The sequence below is a fragment of the Dendrobates tinctorius genome, unplaced genomic scaffold (assembly GCF_039654945.1).
Source record: "Dendrobates tinctorius isolate UK_male_01 unplaced genomic scaffold, ASM3965494v1 ptg000056l, whole genome shotgun sequence".
In the NCBI taxonomy this organism is placed as follows: Eukaryota; Metazoa; Chordata; class Amphibia; order Anura; family Dendrobatidae; genus Dendrobates; species Dendrobates tinctorius.
In genome coordinates, this window is record NW_027361724.1 from 3,806,206 (window position 1) to 3,829,000 (window position 22,795).

The 22,795-nt window shown below is 45.6% G+C and overlaps 1 protein-coding gene across 1 annotated transcript in view; it reads left to right on the forward strand.

Annotated features, from left to right (window-relative positions):
• AGPS (alkylglycerone phosphate synthase) overlaps positions 1 to 22,795 on the forward strand; it is a 214,174-nt gene that overhangs the window by 73,393 nt on the left and 117,986 nt on the right. Inside the window, exons 8-9 of the mRNA XM_073577433.1 lie at positions 6,977 to 7,057; positions 15,602 to 15,727. Coding sequence (XP_073433534.1) covers positions 6,977 to 7,057; positions 15,602 to 15,727 — 207 coding nt within the window. The remainder of the gene's footprint in view (positions 1 to 6,976; positions 7,058 to 15,601; positions 15,728 to 22,795) is intronic.

Consider the following 22,795-nt stretch of genomic DNA (forward strand, 5'->3'; position numbering starts at 1 on the left):
CTCCAGTACCGGGGAATAATTGTTCTGGCCGCTACTAAGCAGAACCTCATAATTCCTTTCTTTATGGATGTTATAGACCCGGGAATCCGTGAAAGGAGAGCTGTTTGAGGGGATGGCTCACAGCGAACGCCCGTCATCAAGCGAAAGGCTCCAAAAACAGCTTCCCAAAATGGATGTAGAAGACTGCAAGACCACCATATATGAAGCATAGACCCTTCCTCATTGTCATATCTCCAGCATAAGTTTGAAATTGCAGGATTTATTTTATGGAGGAGCACAGGACACCTATACCAACGCGTTAATATTTTATAATTTTTCTCTTAGGATCTGCAAGAGATAGAGGTCTTGTGGGTAAGGAAAAAGATCTTCACACTGTCTGCTTCAGAGAGGGTGATCCGCAGATCTCTCTCCCAAGCTATAATAAAGCTGGTGGTGTCAATAGAGAACATTTCCAGGATCAAACTGTAAAGCAAGGAGACTGTGTGGGTAGGACCCTCTGTGGCCAGCATCAAGGACTCAAATCGGGTCGATGTGTTAAAGGAAATACCCGAAAGGAAATCCTTCAACTGATTGAATTCAAGCCAAGATAGCGATTTGTTATGGCAGGTGTCCCACAACCCCCCCACAGTGGAGAGCCCAGAGAGTCCATCCGTCACCTGGCCCAGTCTCACCCGATCGGCAGATCTCCAGCATAGAAACGCAGTCCTGTCCACTGCTGGAGGGAAAGCAATGTTGTCAAAGAGGGGGCCCAGTCTACTCGGAATGTTACAAAGTCTCAGTCTCCCCCAATTTCTATCCCAAAATCTCAACACTATCTGCGTAAGAGGTGGAAAGTCCGATATCGGGGGCCTAAAATTGGCACCACACCTTGGTATCCAGTATAGAGAGCAAGGAGAGAGGAGTTTTTCTAAATTCACCCACTGTTTGTCAGTGGTCCCCAACCTTTTTTGCACCAGGGACCGGCTTCAAGCAAGACCATTCTTCCATGGCCCAGCAGGGCGGGGATGGAGGTGTGGCAGGGGTGGGGCTTTGATCATAAGGGGGCGGGGCTATGGACGCAGTTGTAGTTAGGCAGTGCATACTTATCATTTAATTATAACATAATGTGACTCAACTCACCATAGGTTTTAAATGAGTGCTCCATCACCCCATCATTGCCTTCACCTCATCACTCCCTTCTCCCCATCATTGCCTTCTCCATCACCCCATCACTGCAGTCTCTCCATCACCCCCATCATTGCTTTCTCCCCATCACTCCTATGATCCCATCAATGCCTTCTCTCCATCACCCCATCATTGCCTTCACCCCATCACTCCCTTCTCCCCATCATTGCCTTCTCCATCACCCCATCACTGCCTTCTCTCCATCACCCCCATCATGGCCTTATCCCATTACCCCCTCATGGATTCTCCCATCACCCCAGGCATTATGGCCTTCTCTCCCCATCACGGTCTTCTCATATCCCCATCTCCTCCAGGGCCAGGCTAACCTACACACACACAGACAAACATACATACACACACAGACATACATACACACACAGACATACATACACACACACACACACACACACACACACACGTGTGCACACACACAGACACCACCTCTCACCTGTCCGCAGCATCGCCCGCGCTTCCTCGCTCTGACACAGCAGCGGCCGCGCTCCTCTCTGTGTCAATCAGAGACAGGAAGCGCGGGCGGCGGGCAGGAAGCTGGACGGGTCCTTGCAGCTCCTGCTATTTCCTCTTGCAGGCAGCGGAGCTGCTTGGATCGCTCCCTGGCCACCGCTACACGAAGGCAATCTAGGAAGTGTTGCGCGCCGCCCCTGGCTCCCCTTGTGTCCGCGGACCGGCAAGGGCACTGCAGCGGCCCGGTGCTGGGCCGCGGACCGGCGGTTGGGGACCCCTGGTTTATGTAAGTCGCTGTATCTCCAGTCAACTATTCTAGTCAGGAGAATGGCATGAAAATATATTTTGAAGCTAGGAAGACCTTTTTCCCCCCTGTGTCTTGGGTCTTGTCAAAACCGAGACCCTAATTCGGGGTCTACGAGCTCCCCAGACAAAACCATTAATAGCAGATTGTAACTGATTAAAGAAATAGTCAGGAATTGCTATTGGGACTGTTTGAAAAAGATAAAGAAAGCGGGGGAGAATGTCCATTTTGATGTTTATACGACCAAACCATGAGAGCTGAGATCTATTGTATTTTTTAAGATCCGATAGAGTTTTGTGTAAAAGTGGGACATAGTTTAGGGAAAAAAGATCCACTTCGTTACTGGGGATCCAGACTCCCAAGTATTTTATAGCTTTCTCTTTCCATTTAAAAGGGAAGGAAGCCCGGAGTCTCTGGACCAGGTCATCAGGGAGAGATATATTAAGGGCCTCTGTCTTTGAATAATTAACTTTAAAGTTAGATACTTCTCCAAACCGTTGGAACTCTCGCATCAGCACTGGGAAGGCAATGGTCGGGTTAGTGATATAGATCAATAGGTCATCTGCATAGATAGACAATTTAACATTATTCCGACCAACCTGAAGGCCTTTGATATCAGCAGCATTCCTCAGTGCGATTGCAAAATGCTCCATTGCAATAATATAAAGTAAGGGCGAAAGAGGGCACCCCTGACGTGTGCCATTAGCTATTTGTACGGGGGATGACAAAGTACCATTAACTCTAAGTCGGGCTGTGGGGCCTTGATATAGTGCCAGAATCCTACCCAGCATGTCAGGTCCCAAACCAAGCTGTGTCAAGGCAGGTCTCATAAAGGTCCATCCAAGACGATCAAACGCCTTTTCCGCATCAATGGACAATAGACATGCTGGAATTTTATGTTTACGCATATGAGAGGCAAGGAGCAATGTTTTCACAGTATTATCTCTATTCTCCTTGCGTTGTACAAAACCAGCCTGATCCATGTGATTGGAGCCAGGGAGTAGGGGGCTTAGTCTTTTTGCAATTGCTTTGGCGTATACTTTTACATCAACATTAATTAGGGAGATAGGCCGATAATTAGCGCATAATAGGGGGTCCTTTCCTGGCTTGGGAATAACGACAATCGTGGCAGCTAAACATTGGGGGGCAAAAGGGCAATTCTCAGAGATAGAGTTGAAGAGTTTCGTCATAAATGGAATTAAATTTGATGCAAATATCTTATAAAAGTTAGCCGGGAATCCATCCGGACCGGGGCTTTTGCCATTTGCCAGAGACCTGACTGTATCCAGTATCTCCTCTTCCGAGAACGGGGTCTCAAGGGCCATTACGTCCTCAGATGGAAGAGGAGGAATCTGAGTGCTATTTACATAGTTATCCACTCTTTCCTGGAAGTCGGACACAGCCATGTCTGCCAAAGGTCCTCTAAGGTTGTAAAGGGAGTTATAGTAACCCCTAAATGAGTCTGCAATCTCCAAGGGGGAGTGGATGGATTTACCTGACCCAGACTTAATGGTAGGTGTATAGGTAGTAGGAATTCGTGGGTGTAAAAATCGTGCTAAGGCCCTACCAGGCTTGTAAGAGTATTCGTATAGGTATCTGCGGAAGCGGTGTCTCTGTCTTGCTGTTGCTGTATCTAGCAATAAGCTTAAGTCTGTTCTAGCTTTCAACAGGTCAGTCATGACTTGTGGATTTTTTGACCTTTTGTGTTCCAACTCCAAAGCTTGGCTGTGTGTCAACAAATTAGGAATGGCAGAAGCCCTTTCTCTCTTTAATCGTGCCCCCTGTTGGCTGAATACTCCCCGTACAACTCCTTTTAAGGCCTCCCACTGATATGACAAAGCTGTGGGGTCATCTTTGTGAATATTGAAAAAAATCTGTGATTGCCATCCTGATTGCCTCCTGACAAGAGGGATTTTTGAGAAGCCCCGGGTGTAAGGACCAAGTCCATTCGTTCGATGTGAGTTCCGGAACCGTCAAGGATAGTAAAACTGGGGCATGGTCTGACCAAATCATCGTGTCAATTTGTGTCGTCGGGTGAAACGAGAGCAGCCCGAGACTAATTAAAAAATAATCTATCCTACTATATGAATCATGTACCGCAAAATAGAAAGTTATAGTCACGTGTAGTGGGGTGGATCCGTCTCCAAACGTCAACCAGTCTATATTCCGTTAGCTTAGATTTCAGACTCTCCAACTGGGAGGGGGAGACGGCCGACCTACCCGAAGATGAGTCCAGGACTCGATCCAATGTAAAATTGAAGTCTCCTCCGACAATTACCTCACCCTCTGCGAATGCCGAGAGGTCGCGTAGGTAAGCTTTACAAGATCTGATCCTGAGCCTGTAGCGACTTGTGTAAGGCAATACTAACGCCTTTGGATTTTGAGTCTGGGTTGCCGCTATGGAACCAGTGTGAGTAAAATTTATGGTTAAGTGAAGCTATCCGATCTGATCTAAAGTGGGTCTCCTGCAGAAGCAGCACATGAACCCTTTTCTTGTGCATGTGATAAAGAACCTGCGAGCGTTTTTCAGGAGTATTAAACCCTCTGATGTTCAAGGTGGCCATCGTAAACTAGTACAAGAATCAGTAGTAGGACTAGGCGGTGGTAGGAGGGGAAGAGGTGTTGTGTAAAGAAGAGAAAGCACTTAAGAAAAAGTATTTAGAAGGAGGTTCTAAAGAAAGAATAGAAGAGAGCAGAATATAATGTATGAAGAAATATAAACAAAAATTTCAGACGGAGCAGAATATTCCGTCTTATTAGACCACAGGTAGCTACTCCTATGGGCTAAGAATTAAGCAGAGAAATTCTCTGAAGGAAGTGTCAGACACACCCTAACTTGGAAGGTGACTGGACTCTAAAACAGAGCGAACAGCCAGGCCCCCACAGCAAGTTAATTATACATGTTAAACAACCAAACAGATTCAGTGCCCCAGGCCTCAAGGCTATACTGACTATGTATTTGATCCAAACAAATACCCCACAAACGCAACATAATACCAGAGGCAACTCTGAGGTGATGAGGATCCCTGTAGACTATTTTTCTAGTTATAGTAAACCACTATAATGCATAATAAGGCTCCACCCCGGGGACACAAGGCCCCCCGTTAGAAAACCACCAATGTTCCCTGACCCAAGGAAAAGCACAGTGGAGAGAGCAAGTGATTAATATAGGACAAACTCCTCAGTGCACAGGCGTCACCCGAGGGACCACCGGAATCATGGTGTAGATTTCTTCTCTTCTTCTCACGTTCCGATGGTACTCTCCCACCTCCTTGAACTCCCCCGAACCCAAAAGACAAAAAATGCGGCCACTCCCCCAGGGTGACCGGTGGCAACCCCAGAGCAGATGAGAAATCCAGGAGATCCGATGGGGATCTCAGGATCATCGTGCTAGTGTACCCCCGAGCTTGTAGCTAAAAAGGGTATCCTCACGTGTAGGCAATGTTTTTCGCGCGCAGAGCCTCCAGGAGAGGTCGCAGGGCCCTTCTCTTAGCCAGAGTTATAGGGGAGAGGTCCGCTAGAAGTTGAATATTTATGCCATTAAAGTCTATAGCGTCGTTCTCTCTAGCTTTACGCATAATGTCCTCCTTAATTTGGAAAAAATGGATCCTGCAAATTACATCTCTCGATCTAGATGGGTCAGGGTGCCTTGGGCCCAGGGATCGATGAGCTCTGTCCAATTCAATACGCTCATCCGTGGATCTACTCAGCAATGCATAAAAACATGCTGTAGGGCTGAATTCAGGTCCCGTGGGGCCACCGACTCTGGGAGACCACGCAGTCTAATGTTTCTCCTATTTCTGTTTTCAGAGTCTTCTTGCATGTCCATAACTAGATCAAAATTCTGTGAATGCTGATCTAAAAGTTGCTGCTGAGTATGAAGCTGGGAAGATAGCTCATCCACTTTAGCCTCTAACACAGTGATGGCAGAATTTATGTTGGAAACGTCCTCTTTGAGGGAGCCAATTTCCCCCTTGCATACTGCCTCCAAACACTGGATGTAACCTTCCATGTCAGTCTTGGTGGAGATGGCACTTAAATGGGCACGTAGTTCCCCTACATTCATAGTCAGGGACGAGGAATCCCCAGAACCCGTACGGGTCTCAGGACCGTCCTGGGTAACCTCACCGCAGATCCCCACTATGCCAGTGTCAAATATAAAGGATCCATTAAGTGTACTGTCTGCAGTCCCTGCTAATCAGAGATTAGTCTGGAGCAGAGGAATGAGTTAATTGTTTAGCAGCAGGAGCTGGCCTGGAGGGGGAGGGAAGGGACAGGGAGTCTTCCACTCTCTGAATGCCTGTAATGACCTGTCTCCAGTTTTGTTCTGACCAGCTTCACTCTTTCTGTGTGTGTGTTTTCCCTGTGTGCGTCCTCCATGTGATGATCCTGCTGCAGCAGCAGACAAGCGTGCACCCTTCTGGCCTCGCACATCAGATCTCTCCTCAGTAGCTGCCATAGCTGCACGTGTGGTCTGTTTTCCCGCACTACTTGGGGCTGTTAGATACCGAGTAATTCCAGGGTCAGCAGGTCTGGAGGAAGGCTCTGTGGTGCCTGAGAGCGAAGATCGGCTTTATCTCTCATGTAGAGGTCGGGGGACTGCCTGTGCTTGCTAAATCTTTGCTGTAAGGGCTCTGGGAAGCAAGAGCTCTCTGTGTGTCTGCCCTGCTCCATGACCAGGCCACGCCCCCCCGTCCATATCAATTATAATCACCGCCCATGACTGAAAGCCAGCTGCTCCCGGGAGAAATAATGTTCATTTTCTCCTGGGTGCTGCACTTTGAGTATTGCAGCCGTGCCCCTTCATAATGCTATTAACCTGCAGATTAGTAGCATTATTGGACATGACAAGTCTCTTTAAGAGGTAAAACTCCCTTTAAGATAGTTGAGACTAAAAGAGATTTATTTATGGCATATTCTGCAGATATTTCATAAATATAATAGGTACTTGAATTTTATGCCAAATGTATATGAAATTACTCTTCATTGTGATATATTATTATTATTATTATTATTATTTTTTTTTTTTTTTTAATTCTTTAGAGTCGAATTCTCTGGATTGATGAGAAGAATCTGACGGCACACATTGAAGCTGGCATCACTGGTCAGGACTTAGAAAAACAGGTAGGTGTGAAATTTTGGGATGGGAAATTCTTTACTATTTAAGACCTGTCCTTACTGTCAATGAATGGAAACATTTTGAAATAGTACAAGACATCATCCAAGTCCCCTATTGGGGACTGAAAAAAAAGTGAAAATTTGTAATAAAAAGTTTGGTATCACCACTTTCATAAATGTGCAATCTATGAAATTATTAAGTAAATGAATCAGTATGGAAAGTGGCATAAAGAAAAAAATAAATAAATAAAAAAAATGTAATCAACCTAGAGTTGCCATTTCCTTTCACTGTATTTCCCTCTTCCAAAAAAAATAAGTAAAAAGTGATATAAGTGTATCTGAAAATGATACCAATAAAACCGATAGCGCAATAGGCTAAAACAAGGCCATACACCGCTCAATCAATGGAAAAGTAATAAATAATGTACAGGTCTTAGACTATGGGCAACACAAACCTAATCCTAAATTTTTTCATTTTTGTTTTCCCTTCACCCATGACAGCACACCTGAGAGAGGAATCCGCCCCGCCAGGACAGGAACCTACTGAGATATAAGGGGCGGCACCTCTCCCCCGCTTCAGTTGGGTTCCTGTCCTGGAAGGAATCCCACTGTCGGCGGTGCCGGTCATGGGCGAAGAGAAAAAAAAGAGACCCAGGCCCGTCCCGGCGCGGGAAGAACAGGTGCCTTACCTGTAGCGCCGGCCGTCGGGTGCTGGAGGCACAGTCCCCGGTGTCCCCCTGGGCTCCGGGTTCGTGTGGGTGCAGGTGGGATCCCGGTGGCTCCTGGAAGCCCCCACCGCGCCGCCCTCCCCTCGCTCGCGCCCGCATCTCGATCCCCGAGGCGTCTGGCAGGGGAGAGACGCGGGCGTCTTCCGGCCGCTGACGTCAGCGACGCAGAGGATTGTGGGTGCGCCGGCTGACGTCAGCAGAAGGCGACGGTGTCATGGCGCCAGGTGCGACGCCGGTCGGCTTTCTGAAGTGGTCGGCCGGCGGTCGCAGGGGAGAGGGGATGGAGACACCCACCAGGACGGAGGCCGCATTTAAACGAGGACCAGCGGCAGGGCAGGCGATGCAAAATGGAGTCAAATCAGGAGAGGTCCTTGTCTCTACCTCCCTCACAACCCTCTGGCCACAAACATGGAAGCTGGTCAAGCAGCAGCCGCAGGTCGGGGGATTCCTCAAGGTCCAGAGAGCACAGGTCTCGTGCTCCAACGCAGCCTCCAAGTCCGGTACCCTTGATTACGGGTGGTGAGTGATCTTCCTGAATGCTAGCATTTATGTTAATAGGGATTCTCTGTTGTATGTTTGACCCCGTAGGAAAAGCCCACAAAGCGGGAAGTAAGAAGAATAATAGGGACTGTGTCTTATGTAAAACGGCCCTAGCAAGAGACTGGCAGAAAGACCTCTGCGCCAGTTGCATTCAGCAGACAATGGCAGAGGAAGCGCCTAGTTTCGCAACTAACCTGATATCGGCCCTTAGGTCAGAAATGGAGGGTTCAATTAAGACCCTACTGAAAAAAGGGAGGAAAGGTAGAAAGAATCCCCCTAGTTCTCCCTCAAATTCCTCATCGGCCTCGTCTCAAACAGAACAGGCGTCTTCCTCAGACAGTGACACGGTGGGTAAGCCATGTTTCCCTGTAGAAGACACGGATGCTCTCCTAAAGGCCATTAGAACAACAATGGACCTACAGGAAGAGAAAGCGGCTAAAACCCTAGAGGACGTTATGTTTGGGGGCTTCAAGAGAGGAAAAAGCGGACCTTTCCAGTGAACGAAAAGATCCAAGCGCTTATTGAGAGAGAGTGGAGGAAACCCGAAAGATCAGGGGCCCTTCCCTCCACCTCTAAGAGACGGTACCCCTTTGAGCACAAAGATGGGGAAATATGGGACAAGGTCCCAAAAATAGACGCGGCGGTATCCAGGTCTTCTAAAAAATCGGCCCTGCCCCTGGAAGACTCAGGGGTTCTTAGGGACCTGCTAGACAAGAAAGCGGATTCATATTTGAGGCATGCATGGGAAGCGACAGCAGGAGGATTAAAGCCGGCGATAGCAGGCACCTGCACGGCACGCTCCCTGATGATCTGGCTGCAGCAGTTAGAAGAGAAGCTAGCATCAAAAGTCCCAAGAGAGAAGATATTAGCAGATATGTATCTCTTGCATGGGGCATCAGCTTTTTTGGCAGATACCTCGGCGGATCCTATGAGGTTGATGGCTAGGGCGGCAGGATTATCAAATGCTGCCAGACGTGCGTTATGGCTTAAAGGCTGTCCAGGTGACCTGCAGTCTAAAGCTAAACTGTGCTCTCTCCCCTGTGATGGGAAGAACTTAAACGATATCCTGGAGAAGGCAAGCGATAGTAAAAAAGTCTTCCCCAGGTTCCCGACAGAACAGAGAAGACAGCCCTTTCGGAGGGGAAGATTCAATAGGGGGTGTCCTCAGGCCGACAGGAGAAGATGGGAGGATAAAAGGAAAAAAGAGTCTGGATTTATGTTTGGTGGGGGCACCTCCACCTCAAAGAAATCGCCACAGCGACGCCAGTATTGCAGTGGGGGGAAGATTGGCACTCTTTTCCCAGGCCTGGGAAAAGATCTCCTCCAATACCTGGATCCTGGGCATCTTAAGAGAAGGCCTGAGAATCCCCTTTGTCCGCCAGCCAAAAAGCGTGTTTGTCATTACCCCTATCAGAAAGGCGACCAAAGAACAGTTGGCCTCGGAAGCAGAGATCCTGAACCTGATAGACAAGCAGGTCCTTTACGAAGTCCCAGACACACAGGAGGGAAGAGGGTTCTATTCCCCCTTTTTTCTGATAAAGAAACCAGATCAATCATTCAGGACAATTCTAAACCTCAGAGGGCTCATTCGGTGGATAAGGAATCAGACTTTCAAGATGGAGTCAGTGGCTACGGCCATAAAGCTACTACATCAAGATTGTTTTATGACCGTAGTCAATTTGAAGGATGCGTATTGTCACATCCCTATCCATCCAGATTACCAAAAATACTTGAGGGTAGCTCTTTATATCCAAGGCGTACTGAGGCATTTCCAATTCAGAGCTCTTCCATTTGGCATATCTATAGCCCCGAGGGTTTTCACCAAAGTCATAGCGGAGGTAACGGCCTTCCTCCGGATTCACGATACGGTCATAATACCCTACTTGGACGATTTCCTTATAGTGGGCAGCTCAGAGAACTACTGCACGGCGCAGTTGAACCGTGTGACCGACACCTTACAAGAATTAGGGTGGATAATAAATTTCAAAAAGTCAAAACTACGACCCCTAAAAAAACAGACCTTCCTGGGATTTATCCTGGATTCAGAACAGCAGGCGTGTCTGCTTCCGAATACCAAAGTAGAGAAGGTACAGAACATGGCTTTGGCTGCCCGAAACCAACCGCATATGACATTGAGAAATGCGATGTCTCTACTAGGTACCCTGACGTCCTGTATTCCGGCGGTCAGGTGGGCTCAATTTCACACCCGTCAACTCCAGTGGGAGATACTATCAGCACAAAGATCGCTAAGAGGGTGTTTAGAAGGAAGGCTGGAGCTTTCTTTAGAGACCAGAGACTCTCTCAACTGGTGGCTGGACAGTACAAACTTGGCCTCAGGAATACCTAAGGACAAACAGACGACAGACGTGATTCTAACAGACGCAAGCTCCTCGGGGTGGGGGGCACACCTAAGGGGTCACGTAGGCCAGGGTTCCTGGATGCCTCAAGAAATGGGGGCATCTTCCAACCTGAGAGAACTATGGGCAGTGAACAAAGCCCTAAGCCACTTCATTCCGCTACTCAGGGGTCGCAATGTCCGCATCATGTCTGACAACAAAGTAACGGTGGCGTACATCAACCACCAAGGGGGGACAAGATCACACTCCCTAATGAAGGCAGCAGATGACATTCTTGGCAGAGTGGAGCAACACCTGCACACCTTAACAGCCTTACACATAAAAGGCGCAGAAACCTTAGAGGCTGATTTCCTGAGCCGCAATACTCTGAGGCAAGGAGAATGGGCTCTAAATCGGTCCGTTTTTCAAAAAATAACGCAGCTTTGGGGGAAGCCAGTAATAGACCTCTTTGCCAACAAGCACAACAGGCAAACAGGTTTTGCTCACTAAACCAGAGGGAAAATCCATGGGCAGTGGACTCATTGCACATTCAGTGGAACTTCAGGCTAGCTTATGCGTTCCCCCCCCATTGGCTCTGATCCCAACAGTTGTCAAGAAGATCAGGAACGATCAAGCCAGGGTGATTCTAATAGCCCCATTTTGGCCAAAAAGGCCCTGGTTTGCTCTATTGCAAAGAATGTCCCTCTCCGATCCATGGGTTCTGCCAGAAATCCCGGACCTACTAGCTCAAGGCCCAATATTCCGCGCTCAGATCAAAGGATTCCATCTGTCGGTGTGGAATTTGAAAGGTCGCTTTTAACGGATAGAGGGTTCTCCCCCGGGATGGTGGCCACCCTGCTTAAGAGTAGGAAACCGGTGACTACTAATATCTACGGCAGAACATGGAATAAATTCCTACAGTTCCTAGGTAAGCCGTTAGAACAAGAACCCCCGATTAGTGCCATCTTGGAGTTTTTACAATCAGGGTTGCAGCTGGGGTTAGTGGTAAACACTCTTAAAGTCCAGGTATCTGCACTAGGAGCGCTCTATAACTGCAACTTGGCAGCAAATAGATGGGTAGCCAGATTCATCAAATCCTGCCATAGGGCTAGGCCTTTCCCAATACCCAGAATAGCCCCCTGGGATTTAAACCTAGTACTAGAGGCCCTTACAAAGGAACCATATGAGCCGTTACATCAGCTCCCCATAAAATTTCTGACCCTAAAGACGATCATTTTAGTGGCCCTTACATCGGCCTGCAGAATAAGCGACTTGCAGGCTCTCTCGGTAAATCCATCCTATACACAAGTTTTTCAGGACAGGGTGGTATTGAGAACAGACCCCACTTATCTGCCTAAAGGTAGCATCAGATTTCCATCGGGGGCAGGAGATTATCCTCCCATCCTTCTGCGACAATCCGAAAAATGCAGGGGAGGAAAAATTTCATAGTTTGGACGTCAAGAGAGCCCTATTAGAATACATATGTCACTAGCCAGTGGAGGAGGTCCCAGTCCCTATTCGTAGCTTTTCAGGGTGCCAGGAAAGGCTATGGGGTTTCAAAAGGGACTATTGCTAGATGGATTAGGGAAGCCATTAGTGTAGTTTACTCGACTAGTGGTGTTCCGATTCCTGACGGCATTAAGGCTCATTCCACCAGAGCCGTGGCGACCTCCTGGGCTGAAAAGGCAGAGGTATCGATAGAACAAATTTGTAAGGCCGCTACCTGGGCCTCACCTTCAACCTTCTTTAAGCACTATAGATTAAATCTATCCTCCTCTGCTGACTTAACCTTTGGTAGAAGGGTGCTGTAAGCGGTGGTCCCTCCCTAAGGTGTTTCGAAGTCTCCAAAAATCTCTCAGGTGTGCTATCATCGGTGAAGGCAAAACCACCATGGTTACTTACCGGTAGCCGGCTTTTCCGGAACCCATGACAGCACCCGTATATTCCCCCCCCCTTTTTCACCGTATGGGTGTGCACGATTAGTAGGGTGCTTTTGTGTGATGTGGTGTTGGATTAACATGTAACTAACCGGGAAGTCCTCTCAATGCTCTGTAACCCAACTGAAGCGGGGGAGAGGTGCCGCCCCTTATATCTCAGTAGGTTCCTGTCCTGACACGGGGCGGATCCCTCTCTCAGGTGTGCTGTCATGGGTTCCGGAAAAACCGGCTGCCGGTAAGTAACCATGGTGGCTTTTTAAGTTTTTTTTTTTTTTTTTTTTTTTTTTTTTTTTTTTTTTTTTTTTTTACGGTTTAAAAAAATAAAATTATATATTAGACTCTACTATTTAGACATTTGTTATTTAACTTTGTGAGTACAACCTTTTTTTCCCATTGTTTATCTCCCACTAAGACTCCATAGACATTCTTGGCACATTGCGTTACCACCTCTCCTTGGGAAGCAGTGAGTACAACCCCGTTACCACATCGTTTACCCCCTACTAAGACTCCATGGTGTCTCCGGCCCCCATAAGCGTATTCTTGGTACCTTGCATTTCGTTACCACCTCTCCTTTGGAAGCAGTGAATACAACGCCTTTACCGCATCATTTACCCCCCATTAAGACTCTGTGGTGTCTCCAGCCCCCATATTCTTATTGGCACGGTGTGTTGCGTTACCAACTCTTTTTGGGAAGCAGTGAGTACAACCCCTTTACCACATCGTTTATACCCCCCCCACTAAGACTCCATGGTGTCGCCGGCCCCCACAGGCTTATTCTTGGCACATTGCATTGCGTTACCACCTCTCCTTGGGAAGCAGTGAGTATGGCCCCTTTACCACATCGTTTACACCCCCCCACGAAGACTCCATGGTGTCGCCGGCCCCATAGGCTTATTCTTGGTACCTTGCGTTGCGTTACCACCTCTCCTTGGGAAGCGGTGAGTACATCCCCCTTTGTCGCATCATTTACCCCCCCACTAAGTCTCCGTGGTGTCATCAGCCCCCATAGGCTTATTGTTGACACATTGCGTTGTTGCCACCTCCCCTTGGAAAGCAGTGAGTACAATTTATGGGGCTTTCAATAAGCCACATGTTTACTATTTAAGGGACATATCCCAACTTTCAGCATGTTTATTAGGGATCTATTCTGGCACTTTATCTTTTCTGTTGCAATATGTTTTGGATTTAGTTTTCTGGAATTGCTCATTTCCTTCAATTCACAAACAGACCGAACGAAGCTGTTAGCGTTCTCGTCTGTGCGCGACCCAGCCGTTACTACGCCAGGCTCGCTACTTATCAAAGACCCTCGTAGACGCATACAACCTCGCCTGACACACTTTACTTCTTTTATTGACTTATTACCAGTGCGGAAATTCTCGGTTAACCAAAATTGATTACCTCTGATTGATAGCCGGGCATACAGTAAACTCCAGATTCACAGATGGCTGGCTCCGTACCATTTGATGCAAGACTGCTGAGCTTTGAAAATGATTTCAGTGGGACCGCGCGGGTTTTGTAGCCGTTTAAGGGCATCTATTCCAGCTCAGGTGCCGTACAGATGGCAAAGCCAAGCTAATATGGAAAAATGAGGAACAAGTGACTATTTAATGTACAGGAATGCATGATCTGCATCCCTAATAGATGGTGCTGTTGCATACAGGAAGCCCGACCAGATGGCTGTACATTAAAACACATCAGTCCTTGAGAGAATTAAGTGCAGGCAATTTGCTCACATTTTGTAAAGGCTGCAGCATATCACATTAGAGGAAAGGGAACTAGAGATTAACGACTTTATTTATTGGATGGATTTAGACATAGTAGTTTGTGGTGGTGTTTTTTTTTTTTTTTCTTTGCTGTTCATATGTTTTTCATGAATGTTTTGCAAGAGTCTTTTCCATTAAGGATTGAATCACGTACAAAATTCAGATCAAAGTCATTCTTTAGATTAGGTGCAATAGTAAAAGGCAGAAAAATCACAAATAAGTAGCTGCTTTTGAGTTGCTTTACACCACTTCCCTGACATTGCTTCCGAAGAAGTCAGGGCTTGGAGTTCGGGTGACCATACACATAACATAATTGTTGGCCAAACCCACTGGCCTCTCACTTGACTGTGTAGTTAATGAGCTGCCGGTCAAGGTGGAGCTGAGTTGGGAGTAGAGCTGGGGAGGCGCAAGCTCGAAAAGTGTTCTGGTCATGCCTATAGTGCTTAAAGGGGTTTTCCTACGAACAAAAGTTCTTATTATTCCAAGATCTATTGATTACAAAGAGCTTCCACAATTGAATGTGTTTAAATAAAATGTTCCTGTGCTGAGATAATCTTATAAATGTGCCCCTGCTGTGTACTGTCTAACGGCTGTGTCTGATTGTACAGGGACATGGTCTGATCATATCATTTTTAAATTAGTTAAAAATAAAGTGATCCCCGCCCTCCCCCCAATCAGGGAGACACAGGTGGCATCAATAAAAGTATGGATGACAGTTTCTTTCTGGCAGCAACATGACCATATCAGTGGTTTTTGGGGTGAACAATTCCCTTTAAGTTAGGGCACATTCAGACGTCCGTAAAAATCGGTGCAAGATCGGACTGCAATGCACGCATTGGACACGAATGTTGCAACCCGAGCGTGACCGGGAGATCCGCGGACAGTCCGTGCATTGCTGTCCAGTCTGCGACCGGTTTGTACGGACGTCTGAATGCTCCCTTAATTGCTTGATGGTCCTAAAGCTTTGGTTCGGTGGGGCTATTCAGTTCCCGCTTCTCCATAGCTTTGTAGGGACTTGCTGTAGTGCTGTCAACGGGACACTAGCGCTGCAGACAAAAACCTACAACCAGGAGCAGCGATGGAGGCTGTGCTTGGACCAAGGGAGGGGGAGTTGTAGACTACGCTTGGACCAAGGGAGGGGGGAGTAAAGCGCAGCTTGTTTGAGCTATCTTTACCGGTGAATTTGTGTGCATAAATGTATAAAGGATCCATAAAGATTCATTAATATCTGTCTTATCTGTTCCAGCTTGGGGAGAGTGGTTACTGTACAGGTCACGAGCCAGACTCCATGGAGTTCAGCACGTTGGGAGGCTGGGTGGCTACAAGAGCATCAGGCATGAAGAAGAACATCTATGGAAACATTGAAGATCTGGTAATGCAGTTCCTCTGTTTCCCTTTCTCAGGCACCAACTGCTTCTTTAATATAGCAAAGTCATCTGGAGGATGTAGTCCACAGAATTTCCTTCCCTTCTGATCTTTTCCCATGTCTAATGATGTACTAAATACTATTTCCATGCAGAGCTTGTATTAGGAGAGCCCAATGATAATGTCCATACAGGCAGGAACCCCGCCAGGACACGTGTGATTCACTTGATGCCATCATCTCACACACATGCACGTTATTTAGGTTTTGTTTATAGCGTCTGTGGTTTTATAGATTGGTAAAAATCTTTTCACATGTTAGTATGTATCACTCATTATTTCATATATGAACATGAAAGGCCTCCCCTGCTATGTCGGGATTACGACCATTGTCTGGCGGCCTTCGGCTTCACCAAATACCTGATAATTGGATAATGTACCAGTTCTACAGCTACATAGTATTGTAACCGGCTCGTAGATTTAATACTTTTCCCGCAGTATGGGTTTGCATAAATATAATGTTTTAGATTCTCTTCTGTCAGGTTGGTGAAAAATATACATTTAGTTATTCTTTTGGTTATATCTACTTTTGGTAAATCTGTATAACCTTCTGTATAGCTCACCGGGGTCCTTTTTCAGTCTACTGAATGGCAAATCTGCCTGATCACGCTGCAGTACCATAAAGTCTTGTAATTACATTATGCCAGTAGTTTCCTGGCCGTACACTCAAGTTAAGCCAATTACACCCTCTTAAAAGCTTTCCAATGGGCTGTATACAACTTGATAGGCGCTCATTTAATGGCCTGGGACATGGGACGTTAACAGCTGTTGGGGAACACAGTTGTTGGTCATACGATCGTTCCGGACCAATACAGCATTGTTATCGGCAACACATCCGCAGATTACAAAGAATATATATTTTTTTACCAGCATAAACTATTTGATCATCTGACGAACAAGTAGTTTGCCCGATTTTCGGGTGAATGCCGTCATATTTACACAGGTCAATAATTCGGAATGAGTCCGTTCACGGATTCTCAACCCATCGAAATGCTGAGAGCCAGTCGGCCCATGCTGACCGTATAAACTAAGCCACGTCCTTGTAGGGGTGACAGCCTCTAAAAATTGTTCCTTCAATGCTCTAATCGCCACCTCTATCCTGTAGTAAGTGCTTCATGCGTATTGCCACTAGACCTGTGACTTCATCAGGTGTATTGAGGTTTTTTTTTGTTTTTCTTTTAACCCTTGATGAAGCCACAAGTCTAGTGGTGATACATGAGAGAATATCTACTATACCTCAAATTACAGGTCTTTCCTCTACCCATTTTCATATTATTGATTTTCTTTTTCTTTTTTTCCATTACAGGTCTTTAGTGCTGATTTATCCATTATAGAGTTTATTATCAGAATTGTGTTCCATATATTTATCATCTGATATTTTTTTACTATACCAAGTATATGATTTGTTAGGTATTACTGCAAGATCAGATTTTTATTTATTGCTTGATAGTTAATACATTGTTTGGCACTGTCACTTAGAAGTACTTTGGGCCAATACTTTTTCATTTTAAGGAGTACTTTGTTATGGGGGATACATTTTTGGGGGAGGGGGATAGATTGTTACGTTATTGAGGATACATTGTACCGATTATTGCCTATTTGCTTTTTAAATGTTACTATCTTTAGCCTTTTTGTTAACTTGCATAATACAATTATTTGTACTTATGGAGATCCCTTTTGCACTCGCATACTTTGTCTTAAATGGTTAATACCGAAGTATGCGTTAAGTTGATCTCCATAATAGTGGTGCCCTCTTAGTTTGCGTATTTTTATATTTGGTGCAGACAGTGCTTGCGCCAGGCAAGACGGCACGGTCAATCACCAGTGAGGGAAGCAGGGACATGGAAAACTCGTTGGCGGAAGTGTACTTGCTGATGCTCGGTGTACCATTCTGCCCACTGCTTTATGTCCTGCCTCGCTCACTGGTGATTGACATTGCTGGCTTTTGCCTTTAGTGAGCACTGTCTACATTTGACACACTATTTGGTTGAACATGTTTGATTAAACTTTTGTTTCTGCAGAAAGGAGTCGGTGATTAGAAATGTGCAATTTTTACAGGGGCTACATCCCCCCCCCCCCCAAGCTGTGATTTAGTTTATATTGTCAGTTTAGGCTGACTGAGTCTATTCTGACTCCATAACTATGCTGCAAGTGTAGGTTGATTGAAACTTTGATTTTTTTTGGATATCTCTATGTAAAAGCACTTAGGCTAAGTGCACACGTAGCAGAAAATTTCTGCTGAAAAACCTGACTCGCTTCCCAGAAACCGCACTTTTTTTCTGCGCGTTTTCCGTGCGGTTTTTGCGCGTTTTCCATGCGGTTTTTGCGCAGAAAACGTGCGGTTTTTATGCGTTTTTTCCGCACGTTTTCAAAACGCATAGAAATAGCCAGAAACGCGGAAAAATCCTCGAAATTAATGAGTATGCAGCGTTTTTTTTACCGCGATGCAGTTTTTTCGCGGTAAAAAACGCATCAATATGCACAAAAGGTGCAAAATGCATAGAAATGAGTGGGAAGCTTATTTTTAGCGGTTTTATAGTGGTTTTATTGGAAAAACCGCTAAAAATACCGCTAAAAAGCGCTGTGTGTTAACACAGCCTTACACTTGGAGATTTCATCAGATAGCGTGACTGCAGAGGCATATATGAAGATTCCAGAAAGTTTATTTTTAAGCTGAATTTTTGTAATTTTGTACATTTACAGTTGATAAGACTACTCTGAACCAGAGCTGCAAAAACATGAGGTTTTTGATATTGCTGACACAGAATGAGGAAGAAAGAAGGGGGTGCTGACGTCAGAGCTAGGGAGACAGACGAAGAGAAGGAGGGCAAACTTCTAAAAGGCAACCCTTATTGCATAGCAATGCAACAGGAACAATACAGTACAATACTATGGTTCCTAAGTCATGAGATATGACAGAACCACTTTAGATGTATTAGTTCTCTCCCGCTTATACAGTTATGGGAAAGTTTGCTCCCTTCCTGATTTTCTTATTCTATTCTTTTGCATGTTTGTCACACTTAAATGTTTCATATCACCAAATATTAGTCAGCGATAACACAGTAAACTCTTAATGCATTTTTTTTTTTTAAATGATGGTCTTTATTATTAATGGAGAAATAAATCCAAACCTACAGGGCCCTGTGTGAAAGAGATTCCCCCCCCTTCCACGCAAAACATAAAATATGCGGAGTTCAAATTCCCTAGCCACACCCAGGCCTGATTACTGCCACACCTGTTCCCAATCAAGAAACCACTTAAATAGGACCTGCCTGACAGACCAAAAGATCCTCAAAAGCTAGACGATATGCCGCAATCCAAAGAAATTCTGGAACAAATGAGAAACAGTAGTCTATCAGTCTGGAAAAGCTTATAAAGCTATTTCTATTGCTTTCGGGCTCCAGGGAACTACAGTGAGAGTTCTTCTCCTCTAATGATGAAAATATGGAACAGAGCTCAGCTATGTCTCATCCAAGAGGTCACAAAAGACCCTACAACAACATCCAAAGAACTGCAGGCATCGCATGTCTCCGTTAAGGTTAGTGTTCATGGCTCCACCATAAGAAAGACCTAAAGACTGTCAAGCTTCAACACGGATATGCGGATGACACCACACATAAGTACAACGGGATGGGAAAAAGGAGAGGAAGACCCTAACTGTCAGGAGCGGGGTATGGGACACCTACTGACACCAACCTGTGTCTGTCCCTAATCTTCCCCAACGCCCTATGCGGTGCCCTGCCCGCTGTCACGTGCCTACTCCCTGTCACCTGTACTTACCCTAGCTAGTGCACTTGCCGGCAAGGACGCTAGCATCACCACTGCAGATGTTACACAGGGTAAGAGACAAACAAGGGACCGACAAAAGGGATACTACTCTGCTCAGAATCTGCTGCTAAGCTCCACAGCAACAGAGTAAATGGCACCAGGGTATCAGAACTCCACATCGGCAATACCACAGTCATGGGCATGTTCCACACACCTAGCTGGTCTGCATAGAAGAAAACTCTATAACTGATGATCAGCTGATGAGTCATGTGACTATTTAAAGGGAGGTGGGAGTGGTTACCAATCATCAGCTGACCAGCCTAAAATAAACTGTCAGCAAGAGACTGACATTAACTATTTCTTGCTGGACCAAAAGAAAAAAACATCTAAACTTCAGCAGACCCAGAGCTGCCACAAATTCCTTAATGATTTGTGACAGAGACTAGACAAAAATGGCCTACATAGTAGAGCTCCAAGACACAAAAACCACTGCTGAGCAATAAGAACATAAAGGCTCGTCTCAATTTTGCTAGAAAATATCTTGATGATCCCCCAAGAACTTAGGGAGAATACTTTGTGGACTGCGGAGACAAAAGTTGAATTTTTGGAAGGTGTATGGCCCATTGCATCTGGCACAGAAGTAACACAGCATTTCCGAAAAGGAACATCATACCAGCAGTAAAATAAATGGTGGTGGTAGTGTGATGGTCTGGGGCTGTTTTGCTGTTTCAGGAATTGGAAGACTTGCTGTGGTAAATGGAACCATGAATTCTGCTGTCGACCAAAAAATCCTGAAGGAGAAATTCCGGCCATCGGTTCGTGACTAGAGATGAGCGAACATAGTCTGCTCCCTTCTTATTCGGCAAGCTATAGCTGTTGCCAAAGAAGCTGCATTGGGAACCCGGATACCAGGAGCGCTCCCGATAATCATGTGCCTGTTGCTGCAGCTGCATGTGTCAGTAGCAACACACAGCCTCTCCAGTCGCGACACATGCAGCTACAGCGCCGAACAGCTGATTATCGGGAGCGCTCCAGGTAGCCAGGTTCCTGATACTGCTTCTTTGGTAAGTGCTATAGCTTGCCAAATAAGGAGGTGGCTGACTATGTTCGCTCATCTCTATTTGTGACCTTAAGCTGAAGCACACTTGGGCTATGCAGCAAGACAATGATCCAAAACACACCAGGAAGTCCACCTCTGAATGGCTTAAGAAAACCTAAATTAAGACTTTGAAGTGGCCAAGTCAAAATCCTGACCTTAATCTAATTGAGATGCTGTGGCATGACCTGAAAAAGGCGGTTCATGCCCCATAAACCCTCCAAGGTGGCTAAATTACAACAATTCTGCAACGATGCGTGGACCAAAATTCCTTCAGAGCTTTGTAAAAGACTCATTGCCAGTTGTCGCAAACGCTTGATTGCAGTTGTTGCTGCTAAGGGTGGCCCAGCCAGTTATTAGGTTTAGGGGGCTATTGCTTTTTGACACAGGGCCCTGTAGGTTTGGATTTCTTTTTCCCTTAACACCTTAGGCTACTTTCACATTAGCGTTTTTTTTCGCAGCGCATCGTGCGCAATAGAAACGCATGCAAAAAAAACCGCATCGTGCATTTTTGCATGCGTTTGCGTTTTTTATGCGCATTCGTTCTCTAGGGGTTAAAACCAGTGTCTACACATTTTTAACCCCAAAAACGCATGCGCACTAAAACGCAGACGAACGCATGTCCATGCGCACGCCTGCATTCCCATAGACTTAATGCGTTTTGTCGCATTCCGTGTGCATGTGTTCTTTTTATGCCTTTCGGCGAACCCAAAAATGCAACAGGTTGCGTCTGACACGCCTAGGCGCACACCTTGAAAAAAACGCATGCGCACGAAAACGCACACGAATGCGTGCAAACGCAAGACCATGCGCCCCCATGTTAGATATAGGTACGCACGCATGATGCATGCGCATGGACACGCACCATGTGCTGCGCCAAAAAAAGCTAATATGAAACCAGCCTTAATGACCACAAATACGACTTAAAACTGACCTGTGATATAAGGGAATAGCATCCCTTATATAACAGGTGACAATCCATCAGCTGTCGGCTGTACACTACAGCTGACCACTTGCTGCATCAGCCATGATCAGTGTTGGCACCATCCACAGCCATTTAACTCCTTAAACACTGCAGTAAATAGTGACTACAGCATCTAGAAAGTTAAGTGTGGGGGGGCTACCTCTTTAACCCCATCTGCACCTTGAGATCTTGATTGTGTGGTCCTGATGTTGGCAATGTTGGCCAAATAAAAGCCTTAAAGTCTTCCAGCTATAGCAGCCGGTTCAGACATTATAAACATTTAGGTGGTAAAAATAAATTTTTTTTTCTTTCCTGTCATGTCACTTTGCATTAATTCCTGAAAAGCATTTAAAGGGTTAGTAAACTTGGCAAACCTGAAAGCAATTTTGAATACGTTGAGGGGTGCTGTTTTTAAAATGGTATAACTTTTGGGGGAATTCAAATATATAGGATCCCAAAAGTAATTTCAAAACTGAATTGGTCCCTAAAGAAATGTTTTTTTGTAAATCTCCTTAAAAAAAAAAATGAAAAATTACTGCTACATTTTTAAACTTTTTAAAATGTTAACAAAATAAAACCACATTTGACAAATGGTGCTGATGTAAAGCAGACATGGGGAAAGTGTCATTTATTAATGATTTTGTGTGGGATGACTATCTGGATTAAAGGGATAATCATTCAACGTTTGAAAAATTGCAAATTTTTCCAAATTTCTCATATATTTTTATTTAAAAAAAATCCACTACATAGCAACCCAAGTTTACCATTATCATAAAGTATAATGCTTCACAAAAAAAAAAGCAATGTCCAAATCAATAGGATATATCTTGAAGCATTTCAGAATTATTGCTACATAAAGGGAAAGTGGTCAGATTAAAAAAAAAAAAAGTGGCCCGGCCATTAAGGGGTTAATAACAAAGACCTTCATTTAGGCTGTGTGCACACGCTGCGGATTTTGCTGCGGTTCCGCAGCGGTTTTGGCCGCTGCGGACCCGCAGCAGTTTTTGCTGCGGTGTACAGTACAATGATTCCCTATGGGAATCAAAAACCGCAGTGCAGACGGTGCGGAATTTTCCGCGCGGATTATCTGCGGTTTTCAATCCGCAGAAAGAATTGACATGTCAATTCTTTCTGCGGATTCTCCTGCGGTTTGCCATCTCCTCCATTGAGGAGATGAAAAACCGCAGGGC